General features: G+C 45.7%; 1 protein-coding gene across 1 annotated transcript in view; it reads left to right on the top strand.

Annotated features, from left to right (window-relative positions):
• RGS22 (regulator of G protein signaling 22) overlaps positions 1–20,657 on the top strand; it is a 1,820,811-nt gene that overhangs the window by 340,329 nt on the left and 1,459,825 nt on the right. The window contains exon 6 of the mRNA XM_086966055.1: positions 20,047–20,212. Within this exon, the coding sequence (XP_086822181.1) occupies positions 20,047–20,212 (166 nt within the window). The remainder of the gene's footprint in view (positions 1–20,046; positions 20,213–20,657) is intronic.

The following is a 20,657-nucleotide window of genomic DNA, read 5'->3' as shown; positions in this document are numbered from 1 at the left end:
TTCCTAACTTGGAAAATGTCCCTCCTCCTCGCACTTACATCCTCCAGGCGAGTGAGCGACATCCAAGCTTTCACCATTCAGCCTCCTTTTCTTCAATTCTCAAGGGGCGCTGTTATACTTCGTACAAATCCTAAATTTATTCCTAAGGTTCCTTCAGACTTCCACCTTAATGAACTTTTCATTCTCAAGACTTTTTTCCGAGATCCTCAGTCTCCCGCTGAGCACTCTCTTCATTCTTTGGACTTGAAGCGCTGCCTCAAATTCTATATTCAACGCACTGCTGCTTTTCGTAAATCAGACCAGCTCTTTGTGGCCCATGGACGGATGCGCAAGGGACATCCGGTCACTAAACAATCCATTACTCGATGGATTTCTTCTGCCATCTCCTTCTGCCATCAACGGGCTGGCAAGCCTCTTTCTGCTCCTGTGCGAGCACTCTCGACGAGGGCAGTTGCATCCTCTACTGCCCTATTTGCTGGAGTGCCTCTACATCAGATCTGCAGGGCGGCAACGTGGTCCAGCAGGCACACGTTCACGAGGCACTACTGTCTGAAGACAGGTGACGCTGCAGACACTGCTGTGGGTCAAGCGGTGCTACGAAATCTCTTCAGATGAAGGTGAGCCTCTGTTGCTTCCCACCTCCTGTCATAAAAGGTTTTTTCATAGATATATATCTGCAATGTTCATATGTGCATTTCTTTGCTTGCATTTGTTCTTATTGCCTTTTATGACTCTCATGTGTTGGCGTACTGCTTTCTATTCTTATTCAAGCATGTGAATCTTTGAAAGACACCCTAATACTGGAGAAGAACAAAAGTTACTTACCTGTAAACTGTGGTTCTCCAGTAATTGGTGTCTTTCATAGATTCACATGCGACCCACCCTTCCTCCCCTCAGAGGCTCTCTTCTCCTCATGCACTCTTGGTCACTTCGGTGCTTCGAAAATCTGAGGACTTGAGCTTCGGAGGAGAAGGTTCTAGAGGTTGCTGCAGCCTGATTGGCTGGAATGTGGACCATTATAATGACATGGATATGTTGCTAAAGTGAATTCTCCCTTTAGGCCTCTATGGGCCTATGTTGTTCTATGGTACTTTCAAATTTCTTCTTTATGTCTATTTATATATATTATATTTAAATGTATATGTATATATATATGTATATGTATATATATGTATATGTATGTATATATATATGTATATATATATATATATATATATATGTATGTATATATATATATATATGTATGTATACATGCGTGCAAGCTCCATTTCAAAGTCAAAAAGTGCTTTATTCGAGTTATTACTCATAAAAGCATGGTGCACACAGAAATTTAAAAGTAAATTAAATTTTTCTGTCAAACACAATGACACAGCACTATTGGATATATAAAAATACATTCAATTAAAAAGATTTTTCCATTACAACAATTGATAAATGGTTAAAAAGGATTTATACATTTAGTAAAAAGTTTTTCCAAGATATAGAACGCCGGTAATCTAAAAACAGTAATACAAAATCAGAAAAACAAATATTACAGACAGAGCATAGTTATCTAACTAACAGTCTCTGTCTTAGTACAAAGTCATTGATAGATAAAAAGCAGAAATATCAAATTCATGGGGACCGAGAATAGTTATTTAACTAGCAGTCTCTGTCTGATCGCCCACGCCCAACCGAGGTATTTTGCTGTAGCTATCAAAATCCAAGTAACTGGGCTCGTACATATGATTCGCATAGCTACAGAACTACATGTTGTCCCAAGGTTCCTGCACATAGGTGCTAACCAGAAACGTCTTGGCACGGAGTAAACCTTACAAGAAAACAAAAAATGGCCCAATGTTTCCTTCCCCATCCCACAAGCAGGGCAGATGTTACTTCCCCCTGTGCCCCATTTAACAGTCAATGATCTTATAGGGAGTGCACCAGCTCTCAGTTGAAATAAGAGCTTCCTGTCTCCTGGCTTTGAAATGGTATCCCAATATGATTCCAAGGCTGGATACATTTTAGCCTCAAGGAAGTACATAGACATGGACCCAGTGCTAGAAGTGCTTAAGATTTTGTTAGCAACATTTTCCCAAAAAATCTTTTTTAAGACAAGCTTGGAGGGAAATATTACGCCAGCAGGGTCCAGCCATAGAGAACTCAACCCAAGCTCAAATAATATAGCTTTCAGTGAATTAAGCCAGCTAATTTTGTGGAAGCCATCGGCCTTGATGACATCCACAAAACCCGCGGCATAATGTGAGAGCTCGGGAGTAGACCAGAGTCTACGCCAATACAAAATCGGGCATAATCTGGCTAGATCCTTGATTTGCTTCCTGCCGAGATCGTATCGGAGAGGTAACAACGGAGTGCTTTTGGGTGTACCAGTAAGTGCCCGTAGAAATTTGTTTTCTGAGGCTTGCAATGAATTAAGATTTTCAAAGCCCCACATTTCTGCGCCATAAAGTGCAGACCCAATAGCTTTGGCTTCGTAAACTAATAGGGCTGGTTTAACAGGTTTAGTTAGGGACTTCCTGTGTTCTGAATTGATGGCGCCCGCTATTGGCTTATGCCGCAATATAGCAATATTTAGGTGCTGGCTCCACCTGTTGTTATCAGCAATTTGGATACCCAAATATGTAAATGAGTTGACTAACTCTAGAGGCCGGCCGCTCATCATGATTTTGGACTTGAAGCTGCGATGCGGCTTGAAAATCATAAGTTTAGTTTTGGTGGTATTCACCTCAAGTCCGTGTTCCCCACAGAAATTCTCAAAAATCAACAAAGCACGCTGCAAACCACTAGGGGTTTTTGATAAAATTAGCGTGTCATCCGCAAACATTAGTATGGGGATTTTTAGGCCTGAAAGAGAAGCTGCATCAACTGTCGCAGGTACCAATCGGGAGACTACACCATTTATAAACAAGGTAAACAAGGTAGGAGCCATTGAGCACCCTTGTCTAACTCCACGCTCGACAGGGAAATCAGCTGTGACCATCCCATGGCCGCCCCACTGGATTTTAGCAAAGTTAGACTCGTGGAGGCGCAATATCATTGTTAGTAATTCATTCAGGACCCCCAAACTATGCAAAACTTGCCACAGTTTGGCCCGCGGAACCAGGTCGAAGGCAGCCCGCAAATCGACGAATGCCACATACAGGCTGCCCCTCCCCCCCCCCCCCCCCCCCCCCCCCCCAGCACCACGGTCTTCCACTGTAGCAATTGGAAGCAAAACACTTGGTCAACCGTGCTAGTTGCCCTTCTGAAACCTGCTTGGAAGGGAGATAAGATGTTATTATCAACAGCTGGTAGGGTTTAAAACAGCTTCAGATATATTGGGCGCTCTACCTGGAGTCTACGTTACGCTCCGTAGGGAATAGGTATCTAAGGCGTGGTGCGTGAAGAGCGAACGGGAAAACCCTAAACCGTTCAAAGAAAATCTAAAAGACTTTCACAAACTATAGGAAGCAATGCTTCCTACAGCCAATGGCTGAATGTGGATCCAATAAACGTCTTTTGAAAAGGAATAGAAACACAAAGATCTGCTTTTGTTTGCTACCTACTTGTTATTACTGTTTATTGCATGTTTACACTGTATTGTGGTTGCAAGAGCATTGCTTCCTATAAGATGTTATTATCCTCTGCCCATTCGAGGAGCCTATTGACCACCACACGACCGACAATTTTTTGCACAGTGTCAATAAGGCTAATAGGCCTGTAGTTACATGGCTGAGCACGGTCCCCCTTTTTGTACACTGGGATGATCACTGCACCTCTCCATGATACAGGGACGTCGGCTCCCTGAGCAATAGAATTGATAAGCAAATTAATGTATTTACACCAGCGTTCCCTATCATTTAAAAAGATGTCAGCGGGTACTCCATCTAAACCAGGAGCACGCCCTCGTTTTACTGCGCAAATAGCAGACATAATCTCTTTGTGAGTGAAAAGGCTATCTTCAGATAACTTCATGGTGAAACTATCATCATCTGTAGCCAGGGTGTTAAGAGTATATTGTGAGCTAAAGAATTTTACCCATGCCTCTTGTGAGACATTGTTATTTGGAGACTCTTCGGCTCTCTCAGTACCCCATTTTACAATGTTCCAGAATGTTCTGGAATCCTTCCTGTCACTGGCCCTTTTCAATTTGCTCCAGTGTTGCTCATCCCACTCTCTCTTGGCTTTTGCTATACATGCTTTATATTCCTTTCTGGCAAGACAAATCGATACACAGTCTCTCCTCTTAATGGCGTGACCAAGGGCTAGTCTTGCCTTCCTACAAGCAGTGTTATACCATTTTGCATCTTTGCGGACCATAGCCCCCTTTCGCTTATCAGGTTTTAAAAAGTGCATCTTGATCTTGGCGAAGAGGGTATCGTGAATTTTGACCACGTCCCCCAAGCCAGAAGAAGAGGCACTAGTCATTTCCATAGCTAAAATGGCTTGGTCAGTTTCGATTTTGATAGTATCAATGGCCTGTTGATTGTTAACTACAGTATCCCACCTTAGCCTGCGCATATTATTCTCAGGGATGATCAGCGGTGGAACAAGGTTATTCGTACAGATAGAATTTATCTCTGCAGACCACCATTTATGTGTCACACATAAGGGGTTGTGGTCACTCTCTGGTCTCACGGTAACCTCCATGTCACAGAGGGTTGGCCACAAAGGCAAACTACAGATTACATAATCAATTCTACTTTTGTGCCTCCCATTATCAAAAGTTAGAGCCATTTTTATCACTCATTGTTCTTCCGTTCATGGCTCTCAGACCTTTTTCAAGAGACATTGCATTAATGGCTATTATGTCCTCAGTCCAGCGAGAAACTGGTTTCAGTTGTAACTCAGGGATACCCCAGAGGGAATCCTCTTCAGCTCCAGTGGAGGCCTCTCCCGCAACCAAAGGCTCAAACATCCGGTTAAGGTCACCTGCTATAACAATGTTGTTCTCGTGGGAGTGGTCATCAAAAAAGTTATCCAAGGCTGATAGTACTTCGGATCGGCCACCTTTAGCACTCCTAACGTATATGTTATAGATATCAAGTGACCCAAGAGTGTCAGTAGTTATCCTAATCAGCTGTATATCATTATGGCTAATAGCTATGCTTTTAACTGAGAGGTTTAAGGACTGCCGAATCCAGATGGTAAGCCCCCCATAGGTCTACCTTTCGGACCTTTTACAGCTGGCACAGAAAAATTCAAATATCCTAATACAAAGACAGGTTCACATGCCCAAGTCTCCTGGAATATGCAAATGTCAAATTGAGTGACAAAACCAAGCCAGTCCCCACAGTCTAGTTTAGAGGTCAATCCAGCTAAGTTCCAGGAGATTAGGTTAGCAACCCCAGACACACGTCCATCTAATGCACCAGGTGTAGGATTCTTTGTACGAGTCTCACCTTCTACTAAGACAGCCAAGTTATTCATCGTTCCGTTATTAAGACAGATATCATTCTGGGCTGGCAAGCTAGATAAGAGTTGTTCCACACTAGCTAGGGGTGCTACACTTTTACCCTTGGAGAGTCAATCACAGTCATTTAGGTTGGAAAGGGCTGAGAACCTATTTTCCAAATTTATACCACACTCTGTAGGCTGCGCTACCCTCCGCCCTTTCGTTGGGACAACATTCCACTTCGTCTTTAACATAGTCTTATTAGAAACCCTCCCACTACGATGATAGAAGAAATCTAGGGTGAGCGGAATGATTTCAGTAGGTCTTCGCTGTGGGGGTAGAAGATTGGGCAGAATGTTGGCCAGGACCTCTGGATCAGAAAAATGTAAAACAACACAATCACCCCGGAACTTCTTTACACTATTTCCTATCCACTTCACCCTCCTGGCCTTTACTAGTTCTTCGGCCAACTGATGCTTACCCCAGGGAGTTATTATCATATTGTTTGTCAACCAGTATAGGGCTTTAGACAACAGGGATGAAGTAGATTCTTCCTGCCCAGGCGCCAATAGAGGGACGTTAGCTAACACCAGAACCAAAGGAGAAGCCTCAACTATCAGCTCCACCGAGCCATTCACAGATTCTGGAGCAGAGGATACAACGGGAGGGACATCTTTCTCCTGCACACCATCCAATGTGGATACCTGGGGAGCCACCAACTGGTCAGTTAAAGGGAGAGCCCCACCGCCCACCGGAATAGAGGATACCTTAATTTGCTCAACCCTGCTGGAAACTTCATCAGGCAATTTGCCTACTTCATCTAAGGTATGGTTCAATAAATCCCCTAAACGGTTGACCTCTTTAGTGAGCTTCTCTATTCTGCCTATCAGCGGCTTAACAATTCCCTGTAACTTAATGTCTATCATGTCCAACAAGTTCTTAAATTGTCCGCTAGATATAGACATAGACATACAAGCATCATCTATTGATCCGTCGTCCTCCACCAAGGTTTTACTAGGAGGGGATGCAATCTTTTTCCGACCTGATCTTAGCCCACCACGTTTTGGCTGAGTCTTTCTAGCACCTCTAGTAGTACGTGGTGCAGGCACCGGAGTGGGGGCTTTATCCTCGGGTAAATGTTGAACAGCCTCCTCCTCATTTTCACTGTCTGACTCTACATAGACTGACTGAGTCATTGTGGTGTTGTCAGCATGGTCAGAGACAGCAGCGGGAGCGCTGCTGGAACTGTGTGGGTCAAGGGATTGGGCCAGGTCTGGTACCGGCGATGTTGGTGTGATTGGGTTAGGTGATGTACACAGCCCAAGTGAAGATCTCCTGTCACTGTTAATTTTGGCAACTACATGGAAGAGATAGTTGTCCATAGTATTTTTAGCAGGGGATGTCTTTTTGCCAGACATGTCACACCGTAGAGCTATGAACAGAGCCCTCTCTGAAGCGTTTTGTACTAAACAATATTCACAGGGCCACAGAACAGCTCATCCCCTCCAGGACTGGTACAGTAATAGTAATTAACCCCCAGCTATAACAATGGCTCACCTCCTGAATTCGGGCAGAGTAACAGGACCAGCCCAGTCTCTGACAGTCTCGGACTGTCTTAGACTGTCCGCCCTTAGTCCGGGTTTCGTCCGGCGCGTCCCGCGCGCGTCCTCGCGGGACGAGGGACCTGCCGGTGTTTTATGCGCCTCCTGGCGCGCTCGTTAGTGGCGTCGTCGCTGACCCCTGGGGCTGCTGGGAGTTGTGGTCCGGCCGGCGGAGCCAAGCCCGGCCGGTCGGTTGCTTGCTTTGGTGAACTGGCGGAGCCAAGCCCGGCCGCTGTGCAGGGAGGACGGGAGCCGTGAAGCCGTGAAGGAAGCAGCAGACGTGAAGAAGACAAAGAAAGCAAAGACAGGGAACTCAGCACCTGCCGGTGCTTTATGCGCCTCCTGGCGCGCTCGTTAGTGGCGTCGTCGCTGACCCCTGGGGCTGCTGGGAGTTGTGGTCCGGCCGGCGGAGCCAAGCCCGGCCGGTCGGTTGCTTGCTTTGGTGAACTGGCGGAGCCAAGCCCGGCCGCTGTGCAGGGAGGACAGGAGCCGTGAAGCCGTGAAGGAAGCAGCAGACGTGAAGAAGACAAAGAAAGCAAAGACAGGGAACTCAGCACCTGCCGGTGCTTTATGCGCCTTCTGGCGCGCTCGTTAGTGACGTCGTCGCTGACCCCTGGGGCTGCTGGGAGTTGTGGTCCGGCCGGCGGAGCCAAGCCCGGCCGGTCGGTTGCTTGCTTCGGTGAACTGGCGGAGCCAAGCCCGGCCGCTGTGCAGGGAGGACGGGAGCCGTGAAGCCGTGAAGGAAGCAGCAGACATGAAGAAGACAAAGAAAGCAAAGACAGGGAACTCAGCACCTGCCGGTGCTTTATGCGCCTCCTGGCGCGCTCGTTAGTGACGTCGTCGCTGACCCCTGGGGCTGCTGGGAGTTGTGGTCCGGCCGGCGGAGCCAAGCCCGGCCGGTCGGTTGCTTGCTTCGGTGAACTGGGGGAGCCAAGCCCGGCCGCTGTGCAGGGAGGACGGGAGCCGTGAAGCCGTGAAGGAAGCAGCAGACGTGAAGAAGACAAAGAAAGCAAAGCTCCATTTCATCACCGCATCTTTGCCCTGAACATTGTTTGCCGTCCCCAAGATTTACTCGCCAGAAGTGATGTTTTCTGGGAGTTGAAGTCTCATTTGGCCACCATGGTTTAATCAATATGTGACTTGGGGGCGGTAACATACTCACCTTCCAATGAGGGTGGTATTGGACACTTCAAAGGTGCAGTTAGGGTGATCACGTGACAGCAACAGCAACTGAAGAAGGCTATTCGCCTAAATGCATTTTGCCTCGCTGTCCACCATTAAACGGCTCCTGCAAAGTTCCCACTTGTGGCCTCTTCTCCTTTCGACTTGAGAGGGGTGCGGTTTCTTATTCATTTCGCGCACATGCCAGAGGTGCGCTGGAGGCTCCGGTTCTACAAGCGGCAGGAACATGCTGGCACCAGCTGTCAAGGCTTTCGTGTTTCTCCGTTTTCTCGGATCATTTTCTGCCCGCCTCAAGTGTCATGTTTGCCTCAGCCCACTGCCAGCGGCAGCTCGTTACCTAACGAGGAGTCGAATTCATTGTTTCCTCGGCTCTACACCTGGCTTACTTCTTGGCTGCATTTCACTCGAGGTTTGAACTGTCTGGGGACTCGAGGGAGTGTGTTTGACTTTTGATTCAGCGTGCAAGCTCCATTTCATCACCGCATCTTTGCCCTGAACATTGTTTGCCGTCCCCAAGATTTACTCGCCAGAAGTGATGTTTTCTGGGAGTTGAAATCTCATTTGGCCACCATGGTTTAATCAATATGTGACTTGGGGGCGGTAACATACTCACCTTCCAATGAGGGTGGTGTTGGACACTTCAAAGGTGCAGTTGGGGTGATCACGTGACAGCAACAGCAACTGAAGAAGGCTATTCGCCGAAATGCATTTTGCCTCGCTGTCCACCATTAAACGGCTCCTGCAAAGTTCCCACTTGTGGCCTCTTCTCCTTTCCGACTTGAGAGGGGTGCGGTTTCTTATTCATTTCGCGCACATGCCAGAGGTGCGCTGGAGGCTCCGGTTCTACAAGCGGCAGGAACATGCTGGCACCAGCTGTCAAGGCTTTCGTGTTTCTCCGTTTTCTCGGATCATTTTCTGCCCGCCTCAAGCGTCATGTTTGCCTCAGCCAGCTGCAGCTCGTTACCTAACGAGGAGTCAAATTCATTGTTTCCTCGGCTCTACACCTGGCTTACTTCTTGGCTGCATTTCACTCGAGGTTTGAACTGTCTGGGGACTCGAGGGAGTGTGTTTGACTTTTGATTCAGCGTTCAAGCTCCATTTCATCACTGCATCTTTGCCCTGAACATTGTTTGCCGTCCCCAAGATTTACTCGCCAGAAGTGATATTTTCTGGGAGTTGAAGTCTCATTTGGCCACCATGGTTTAATCAATATGTGACTTGGGGGCGGTAACATACTCACCTTCCAATGAGGGTGGTATTGGACACTTCAAAGGTGCAGTTGGGGTGATCACGTGACAGCAACAGCAACTAAAGAAGGCTATTCGCCGAAATGCATTTTGCCTCGCTGTCCACCATTAAACGGCTCCTGCAAAGTTCCCACTTGTGGCCTCTTCTCCTTTCCGACTTGAGAGGGGTGCGGTTTCTTATTCATTTCGCGCACATGCCAGAGGTGCGTTGGAGGCTCCGGTTCTACAAGCGGCAGGAACATGCTGGCACCAGCTGTCAAGGCTTTCGTGTTTCTCCGTTTTCTCGGATCATTTTCTGCCCGCCTCAAGCGTCATGTTTGCCTCAGCCCACTGCCAGCGGCAGCTCGTTACCTAACGAGGAGTCGAATTCATTGTTTCCTCGGCTCTACACCTGGCTTACTTCTTGGCTGCATTTCACTCGAGGTTTGAACTGTCTGGGGACTCGAGGGAGTGTGTTTGACTTTTGATTCAGCGTGCAAGCTCCATTTCATCACCGCATCTTTGCCCTGAACATTGTTTGCCGTCCCCAAGATTTACTCGCCAGAAGTGATGTTTTCTGGGAGTTGAAGTCTCATTTGGCCACCATGGTTTAATCAATATGTGACTTGGGGGCGGTAACCTACTCACCTTCCAATGAGTGTGGTATTGGACACTTCAAAGGTGCAGTTGGGGTGATGACGTGACAGCAACATCAACTGAAGAAGGCTATTCGCCGAAATGTATTTTGCCTCGCTGTCCACCATTAAACGGCTCCTGCAAAGTTCCTACTTCTGGCCTCTTCTCCTTTCCGACTTGAGAGGGGTGCGGTTTCTTATTCATTTCGCGCACATGCCAGAGGTGCGCTGGAGGCTCCGGTTCTACAAGCGGCAGGAACATGCTGGCATCAGCTGTCAAGGCTTTCGTATTTCTCCGTTTTCTCGGATCATTTTCTGCCCGCCTCAAGCGTCATGTTTGCCTCAGCCCACTGCCAGCGGCAGCTCGTTACCCAACGAGAAGTCGAATTCATTGTTTCCTCAGCTCTACACCTGGCTTACTTCTTGGCTGCATTTCACTCGAGGTTTGAACTGTCTGGGGACTCGAGGGAGTGTGTTTGACTTTTGATTCAGCGTGCAAGCTCCATTTCATCACCGCATCTTTGCCCTGAACATTGTTTGCCGTCCCCAAGATTTACTCGCCAGAAGTGATGTTTTCTGGGAGTTGAAGTCTCATTTGGCCACCATGGTTTAATCAATATGTGACTTGGGGGCGGTAACATACTCACCTTCCAATGAGGGTGGTATTGGACACTTCAAAGGTGCAGTTGGGGTGATCACGTGACAGCAACAGCAACTAAAGAAGGCTATTCGCCGAAATGCATTTTGCCTCGCTGTCCACCATTAAACGGCTCCTGCAAAGTTCCCACTTGTGGCCTCTTCTCCTTTCCGACTTGAGAGGGGTGCGGTTTCTTATTCATTTCGCGCACATGCCAGAGGTGCGTTGGAGGCTCCGGTTCTACAAGCGGCAGGAACATGCTGGCACCAGCTGTCAAGGCTTTCGTGTTTCTCCGTTTTCTCGGATCATTTTCTGCCCGCCTCAAGCGTCATGTTTGCCTCAGCCCACTGCCAGCGGCAGCTCGTTACCTAACGAGGAGTCGAATTCATTGTTTCCTCGGCTCTACACCTGGCTTACTTCTTGGCTGCATTTCACTCGAGGTTTGAACTGTCTGGGGACTCGAGGGAGTGTGTTTGACTTTTGATTCAGCGTGCAAGCTCCATTTCATCACCGCATCTTTGCCCTGAACATTGTTTGCCGTCCCCAAGATTTACTCGCCAGAAGTGATGTTTTCTGGGAGTTGAAGTCTCATTTGGCCACCATGGTTTAATCAATATGTGACTTGGGGGCGGTAACCTACTCACCTTCCAATGAGTGTGGTATTGGACACTTCAAAGGTGCAGTTGGGGTGATCACGTGACAGCAACAGCAACTGAAGAAGGCTATTTGCCGAAATGCATTATGCCTCGCTGTCCACCATTAAACGGCTCCTGCAAAGTTCCTACTTCTGGCCTCTTCTCCTTTCCGACTTGAGAGGGGTGCGGTTTCTTATTCATTTCGCGCACATGCCAGAGGTGCGCTGGAGGCTCCGGTTCTACAAGCGGCAGGAACATGCTGGCATCAGCTGTCAAGGCTTTCGTGTTTCTCCGTTTTCTCGGATCATTTTCTGCCCGCCTCAAGCGTCATGTTTGCCTCAGCCCACTGCCAGCGGCAGCTCGTTACCCAACGAGGAGTCGAATTCATTGTTTCCTCAGCTCTACACCTGGCTTACTTCTTGGCTGCATTTCACTCGAGGTTTGAACTGTCTGGGGACTCGAGGGAGTGTGTTTGACTTTTGATTCAGCGTGCAAGCTCCATTTCATCACCGCATCTTTGCCCTGAACATTGTTTGCCGTCCCCAAGATTTACTCGCCAGAAGTGATGTTTTCTGGGAGTTGAAGTCTCATTTGGCCACCATGGTTTAATCAATATGTGACTTGGGGGCGGTAACATACTCACCTTCCAATGAGGGTGGTATTGGACACTTCAAAGGTGCAGTTGGGGTGATCACGTGACAGCAACAGCAACTGAAGAAGGCTATTCGCCGAAATGCATTTTGCCTCGCTGTCCACCATTAAACGGCTCCTGCAAAGTTCCCACTTGTGGCCTCTTCTCCTTTCCGACTTGAGAGGGGTGCGGTTTCTTATTCATTTCGCGCACATGCCAGAGGTGCGCTGGAGGCTCCGGTTCTACAAGCGGCAGGAACATGCTGGCACCAGCTGTCAAGGCTTTCGTGTTTCTCCGTTTTCTCGGATCATTTTCTGCCCGCCTCAAGCGTCATGTTTGCCTCAGCCCACTGCCAGCGGCAGCTCGTTACCTAACGAGGAGTCGAATTCATTGTTTCCTCGGCTCTACACCTGGCTTACTTCTTGGCTGCATTTCACTCGAGGTTTGAACTGTCTGGGGACTCGAGGGAGTGTGTTTGACTTTTGATTCAGCGTGCAAGCTCCATTTCATCACCGCATCTTTGCCCTGAACATTGTTTGCCGTCCCCAAGATTTACTCGCCAGAAGTGATGTTTTCTGGGAGTTGAAGTCTCATTTGGCCACCATGGTTTAATCAATATGTGACTTGGGGGCGGTAACATACTCACCTTCCAATGAGGGTGGTATTGGACACTTCAAAGGTGCAGTTAGGGTGATCACGTAACAGCAACAGCAACTGAAGAAGGCTATTCGGCGAAATGCATTTTGCCTCGCTGTCCACCATTAAACGGCTCCTGCAAAGTTCCCACTTGTGGCCTCTTCTCCTTTCCGACTTGAGGGGTGCGGTTTCTTATATATATATATATATATATATATATGTATATATATATATATATATATATATATATATATGTGTATATATATGTATATATATATATATGTATATATATGTGTATATATATGTGTATATATATATATGTATATATATGTATATATATATGTGTATATGTGTATATATATATATATATATATATATATATATATATATATATATGTATATATATATATATATATATATATAGACATAAAGAAGAAATTTAAAAGTTATGTTGAAAATGTTGACCTAAATGCATTTTACGAGAAATGTAAAGCCGCATTGTAAACCACATCTCGTGAAAACTACGAGTCTGTTTTCCATAGCAATGCTGTTGTAGTTTCATTCACATGACATAGCGTTGATGGGCTTTAAATATAGCAAACTTTATTTCCACTGTGGTGAACAAGCCAGGCGAAACGCGTCCCAGCAGCCGACTTGTGTAATAAATCTTTGAAAAGCAGAACATGGTGTCGTCTTCCTGTGCTTTCATGTAGAGGATTGTCGAATACATTAAGGACGTGGTCGAGTCAGTCCTTCGACGACGCACTCTTCGTTCAGGTGTTGCGGTGGTTGGTGACTCGGCGATTGGAGCCGTATATGTATATATATATGTATATGTATATATATATATATATATATATGTATATGTATATTACTACTATTTTATGTACCGTGGAACTCCCACTTCGACGACGGGGAATTATTCAAGCATGTGAATCTATGAAAGGCACCAATACTGGAGAACCACAGTTTACAGGTAAGTAACTTTTGTTCTTCTCGCTGTAGCCACAAGTCTGGCTACTTACCCCAGGAGTCTACTTTTTATGTCCTTGGTACAAGAGAGAGCATGTGCAGTCCTTCGGGGCTCCTCTCAGGTCACAGACAGTAGGTCCAGTCCTCTTGATCTTCTGTAGGTCCAGAAAGTGTTCAGAAGTGGATACCTGGAGGTGCCACATTTATACGTGGAACCAACTGGTGGGTGTGGTGACTCCCGAACTATGGTAATCCTTTTGTCCTCCCACATCTAAAACCATAATACAGTTAGGAGCATGTACTGTACCCATAAGAAATCCAGAGACATGTTAGCTACAAGCAGGATGTATCAGCAACCAGACAGGGGATCCACAAAGATTGTCGAGACATCCCATTCTCTTATTATATTATATATAACTCAACAGACCTGTCAAGCAAGATTTGACAGTGGAGTGTCAAAAAGAGGCCCACAGCCCCAATGCTGCATTTTCTCTGGAGTTAAAAGGAGTGCTTTCTGTACATTCAAATAAGCCTGTTGTTTGTTCCTGGATGCATTTCAAATATTTTTCTAAACTATTCAAGACTAATCATTGGCTGAGAGAAGTTGTAGAAATAATACAAATTAGCCTCCAGAAATTTCATGCAAGGGAAGGAAACTTTCTAAAAGTGACGTTTTCTTCATATTTATGAAAAATCCGACTTCACATTGAATTGGATTTTACATAACTATAAAAAATTGTTGTTTCACTATTTTTGCAGAAGGTCCCATTCCTGAGAGACATTATTAGTATTTTAATCTGCACTCTGATTTTCTACATAGTACAGCAAGGCCTGCCACAGTGAAAGTAGCTTTTTAGGCCTCATCACTGTAGGGGCATGGTAATATTAATTTTCTACATGTCCCATTTTAAATACCATGCACCCTACCATGTGGACTACGATGCTTACATAGAGATGATTTATTAATATTTAAAAAGGAGGTTTTCTCCAGTAAAAAAGGTCATTTTGACAGCTCAGCCCTCAGGTTTAAAACTGCAGCAGTCTCGCTAAAATGGTGGGCCTGAAGCCATGTTTACACTGCCAATATAGTGGAGGGCACAATGTGTGCTGCATCCCACTAGTGAGATTTAACTTCTAGGCCCTGTGTACACCTCGTCCCATATACTAGGGACTGAATAGGTAAGTTAATTAAACCAATTAGCAATATGCAATTTCAACCATGTTTGAAGGGGCTGTACAGGCACTTTACAACTAGTTAGCAGGGCAAAAGTGCATGTCATTCTAAATCCAGCGTGAATATAGGGTCCTGTAAAAGTTGAAAAATCCCAGGTGATCTTGCAGAAAGGGCAGATTTCCTACACTCGCCTTCTTTAAGCCATACATGGCGTCCCAGTCCAATATCTTTGACAGTTACAAAAAGTGGGTGAAAAGACTAAATATATTTCAGTGTAACTAGCGATCTTGGCAATTGTCAAGATATCATAGCTTGCCTATCTCAAGTACAAAGTTTGATGCAGTAAAACTTCTTGTTTCTTTGTGCCGCCAAGACTGGTTTTGCCACTGGGCACAGACATCCCAGCAATATAAAGAGAAAATGGCTCGGCAGTTCGGGCTGAACTGCTCCCATTGGAGCAGGGTCAAGACTGCTTTGCACGTAGCTTGGTCCAAACTGAGATGGCATAGTGAGCAAAAGAACAATGGGTTGGAGTGCTACCCTGAGCTATTGCCAGTGATTAGAATTATTGCAAGCAGCCTCTCATCACCTTTTGTGTATTTCATGTACTGCCCTAAATGGTATGGTTATGTCCAGACGTGGGTCCATTGCTAACTATGTCACTGGAACTAAGCTGCTACCCAGGTGATGAGCCCATAACTAGGGCGAAACCAGTCCTTGGTTGCTTGTGTTCCTGTTCTGGGAGGATCTGCCTTGGCAGTTCAGAAAGGACTGTTTACTTTGGAGTAGGGTCAAGACTGGTTTGCATGTAGCTGGGTCTGAACTAAGGTGGCAAGGTGAACAAAAGAAAGATAGGTTGGAGTGCTACCCCGAGCTATTGCCAGTAGTTAGACTTACTGCAGCCTTCCATCACCCTGTGTGTATTTCACCCCAGCAATACTCACAATTGAATTCCCATTCTGTCTGGTCTCTCCATCATTCCTTTATTCAAAGGTGTGTGGTCTGGCCATCAATCTTGACTTTTTTTTTAAAACCTTTATTTATCGTAAACATAGTACACAGCGTCTGCCTACAACCACTGCGGGCCGGCCGCTATGACACTGTAAAACATTCCAAGCTACCTTGCGCTGCGATAGATGACAGGAATAACAACACTACGGTGTACTGGCAAGGAACTACAGGAAAAGGATAAAGAGGGTTTCATTTTGTAATTTTGGCGAATCGTCCTAAAGTCAGACCGGGTAGCTGAGAGGGCGAGCCACATAACAGGATATCCACAAGTGGAACAGCGTTATCAAAATACTGGCGTAAGTCATTACAAGCAGGATACACAAGCGCGGAAGTGCATTTCGCCCCAGTTAGCGCCCGCCCAATCAATATATCACCTCAGGAGTTGCAATCTAGCTTGTCTATGGTATAACAGGATGTAAGAGGGTTCATTCTATAGCATTAATGAAAGGATCCGAAGACATACAAAAACGCACGTGTTACGTGGAACAATTCGTAAACAGGATATGCGCCCTCAAACAGAAGTATAGGTGGGAAGGAAAGGCAGGATATGTAATCATTCAGTGACTATGCATTAAAATCGATATCTTAGCCATAGAATCACTAAACAATGCGAAAAAGACAAGGGGCCCGATTCACAGAATGAACTTAAGACTCAATCCTAAACTTACTACTATTTTGGTATTTACAGAATGCACTTACTACTTTTGGCATTCACAGAATGAACTTACTACTTTTGGTATTCACAGAAGTTAGGATTTTGTCTTAAGTCTGTCTTAAGTCTCTCTTAAGTTTGTCTTAAGACAAACTTAAGACAAAATCCTAACTTCTGTGAATACCAAAAATAGTAAGTTCATTCTGTGAATGCCAAAAGTAGTAAGTGCATTCTGTGAATACCAAAATAGTAGTAAGTTTAGGAATGAGTCTTAAGTTCATTCTGTGAATCGGGCCCATGAACACAAAGCGCAAAAATCGTCCCAGAAAGAACCAAACCCTGACCCCCCGTCTGACCCAAGATACATAAGAAAGAACAAGAGAAACAAGAGAAAGAACAAGAAAAAAGGCCATAGAAACAAAAAGAAACGAAAATCAAGCCCCATCCCCCCACCCTGCATACCAGCGGACGGCTACGGCCTACCCCCCCCCCCCCCCACCCCCCCCCCCAGACATGCCTGTCGCCCCAGCAAAGACCCCGAAGATGGGAAAAGGAGGAGGACCCTCGCGCCGGCCCCAAATCCCACCCGCTCCATCGTGCTATAGAAGTAAGTGTAAGCCCATCAGGATGGGAAGCGGGCATCATAGTACATCCATTTCAACCCCCCCAAAGTCACAGTGGCCGAGTCTTGCATCCCCACCGAGACCCTTCACACAGTACAGGAAACAGTCAGCGCTCATCCCTGGCCAGTTCGAACAGAAGTAAACAAACTCCCTGACCCAATAGTACCAGAAGCAAATGAGCCTAGCAAGCAGTTCTGCCTTGTGAGAGCCATCCAGGCGCTAAGCAAAGGTAGCAACACGGTATCGTCACCTCCATTCCAGGGTACGCTTTCCAGCATAGGAAACACATGGCGTTGTACTGCGATGAGAGGCACACTAGACGTGCAAATATAAAGAGCAGCAATCGCACTGATCAGGCCAATAAAGTCAGTAGGCACCTCATCCAAAACTGTGTGTCTCTGAAAGTCTCCGGTATCAAAGGAGTGGGAATAGTCATGTGCCAGGTCGAGAGTATCTTCATCTGCTCCTCCAGGTCTCATTGCAGGAGCGATGGCCGCCATTGAGTCGCGGACAGTCAGTCCTCGATGGGTCAGGGAGAAGCAAAAGTCCTGGATAGCCAAAAGGACATCTCCCAGCGTGGGCTCCATTGCTGCGCTGCCGGTATATGCTGAGCCCGTTGTCTCTGGGGACCCCTCAGACAGCGAGGAAGTCGGATCAGGCAGACGAGAGAAATTTGTATGTTTATGGCGTACGAGTGGGTTACTGCGGAGTACACCGAAAATAGCTTCCAATCGTGCGTTAGCGCCCACCCATCAAGGAGAAGGAACACATCAGAACGCCTGATATATCTGGCGAGCGATCACTCCGATGCCCAGGTCACCCCCGGGCAACCGGCAAAGAATGTCCGTCACAGGCGGAGGGCTTACCTCCGATCTCCGGGACAGTCACCACTGAGGGGTCAGCCAAATGAATGAGGCAAGGATCTGGGTTGTTGCACTGCGCACAGCCTATGTCAGCCCTTCAACTCGGGAAGCTGCAATTTCCGTCCAGGATCACCGGCCCCTGTTGTCCGGCCAGGGCCGCTGTTGATCACCTCCGCACCGGCTGCACCAACACTCGGGGTCCCGGCTTATGACCGGTTCAGGCCGCGATCTTCACGACGACGTTTCTCGGCCGTCCGGGGCGGCCGCTAGCACGGCGTAACATGGCCAGGCACCGCGCCGTCTCAGCTGCACGGGGATGCGGTTGAAACGCAGGATGGGCGTCAGGATAATAGGGAAGGCGATGGCGAGCGGCGGAGCCGAGCGCTTAGGCGGCCATCTTAGTCGCCGCCGTGGCTCCTCCCCCCATCAATCTTGACTTTTGCCTTTTCAGGTGAACAACAATATCAAAAATGCCTTTTACCAACTGTGGGTACGCTGTGGAATCTTACCTTTACTACTTCTCTCTTAAAGGCTGGGTGTGCTGAAGAATTTTATGGTAGTAAAAGAGTGCTGGGCCTTAAAACGTAATCTCTTAGTTAGTCGTTAAATATTTTTACCCATTGGATGTATTGACCTTTGTTAGTTGGCGGGAAGTGTTGAAAGGGAGAAGGTGGTTAAATGGTTTTATGTTGGATTACCAATCAACCCTCAAATAAGTTCAATAAATGCAGAAATACAATAGGTAAACTGACATATCTCAATAGATTAAGGCAAAATAGAATGAGATACTCAATTGTGATAACCACAACTATAAAGAAGCAGATAAAGGCGAACAGATGTTCATAAGGAAACTTACCTTCTGTCTTATAAACATAAGACCAATATCGGGTCTCCTATTAAGGGTCTATATTTCAAGAGGATAGAAGGTGTCAGCATGATCAGACTTTAGTAGAAGTCTTGGAGAAAGAAATAAGTGTTTAGCATGAAGCTTTACACTTGCAAGAATAAGCCAAGCAGAGAGGTCTGTACTGCTCAAAGTATAAAGGGAAACTCTCTAACATTCAAATGTGAGAACACCGATTTAAAAGTAACGAGAGATTCAGAAACATCCTTACCGCCTTCACACCACCAGGAACCAATCAAATCATTATTCAAGTGCATCTTTGGTTTCCCATCGCATCAGTCTGAGACTGTAGTTCTCAACCTTAAACATCTCTCCGTCCTAGTAGATGATGAATATAAGGCCTCTTGTGACCATTAATTTTCCATGTTTACTGCTAAGTTCTTCCCTCCCGGCCTTGCAATCAGCAGTCTAATACAAAAAAAATCATAATTCACCTGCCAAGAAAGAGAGAACTTGCTGACAATGCGAAATGCATTTGAATTTAGGCAAATTTAAGCTAAGCATTTAATATGCATTACGGTTTCGTGGTTCTACATGCACATGTGTAACTTGAGGAATAAATGTAAAACGTGAGTAAAATAGTACGTTGACATATGCAAATATAACTTGAAATATTAGTGAAATAACATGAATAAAGAATATGTGCTTATATGTTTACACTGAACATTAATGCATACATCTCTAATCTCTACTATGATTACATTTCATAAATGCATTTAAATGTTTCACACACATTATTGACATTAAGGCACACAGTGAATATAATGTCAAATGCACATATGTAATTGTATTTCTGTAACTTGTAAGGGTAAAGTCCAAATTACGCTGCTCCAGTAGCAAAATCTGAGATACCTCTAGGCCACATATGGGAGGTAATATAGACCATCTCTGTCAATTCAAATCTAAAACCCTGCAGCAGTTACCATTTTGCTTTTGTCTTTACCTGCAGATTTAGTATTCAGTGAGTGGATGGAAATTGGAAATAATGTGTGGTCACTTTAGTATTGTGTGCTTACCTCCAACTTGGTGGTGGTAATGTCTACTGTATTTTCTGTCTGCTGTTGCTGTTTCACCATGTTAGTTATGCAATAAAACTATGTCAAATACAAGTTTTTCTAAAAAAAATTGTAAATCTGTGCAAACATTAAAATAAACAGAAATGGTGTTTTTGCTCATTGCATCTTTTTTAACAGGTGCATTGTACAGGACTCTCATAGTATGCAAATGAAACAACTAAAAGAACATTGAGGGGAGACCTAATTTTCATTTTATCAAATATTTGACCCACAGGCTAGCCAAGCTGATGTCGCAAGTGAAATTAAGTAATGCGGGTGTAGCAATATTTGTCGACCCAAGGTACGAACCTTGGCTTATTACAAAAGAACTACCTCCAACCCTGGCAAAAGCGGATGACAATGAAGCCCTGATGAAGAAGTTCTTCGTCAATCTTGGCCAGGTAACCGCTATAAAGAATACTCATACTAAATCTGCTTTGAATCCCACTCCTTAAATTTGTAGAACTCTTCCTATGGTACCAAATCTTAGCACCAATTATATAACCTGTTGCATTTCAATAAACCATGCACAGCAAGTCACTCCAAGAGCCACAAATAATGTGTGTAGAACATCCCGATCCTTTCCAACAGAAACGGTACAGACAGATGAGTATAAATATAGATATTTGTGCATGAATCTCTTTACGAAGAAATTCTCTATATGCCTATCAACTCTGCTATTCATATTCTCTGTCCCTGCCTTATCGCCATGCTTAGTGCTTTCTTTACTGTGGGTGGTTCGTGATAAAGACTATTTTTTAAAATAGTTTTTACATTATATGCCCAACCATGAAGCATGGAGTTAAGATTGCTTCCAGCAGGGGCGTGGCCAGTAGCATGGCCGGG

Source organism: Lissotriton vulgaris, chromosome 4_1 (assembly GCF_964263255.1).
Source record: "Lissotriton vulgaris chromosome 4_1, aLisVul1.2, whole genome shotgun sequence".
Lineage (NCBI taxonomy): Eukaryota > Metazoa > Chordata > Amphibia > Caudata > Salamandridae > Lissotriton > Lissotriton vulgaris.
The sequence above is the reverse complement of the archived record's forward strand: the minus strand, read 5'-3'. Positions and strand labels throughout refer to the sequence as shown.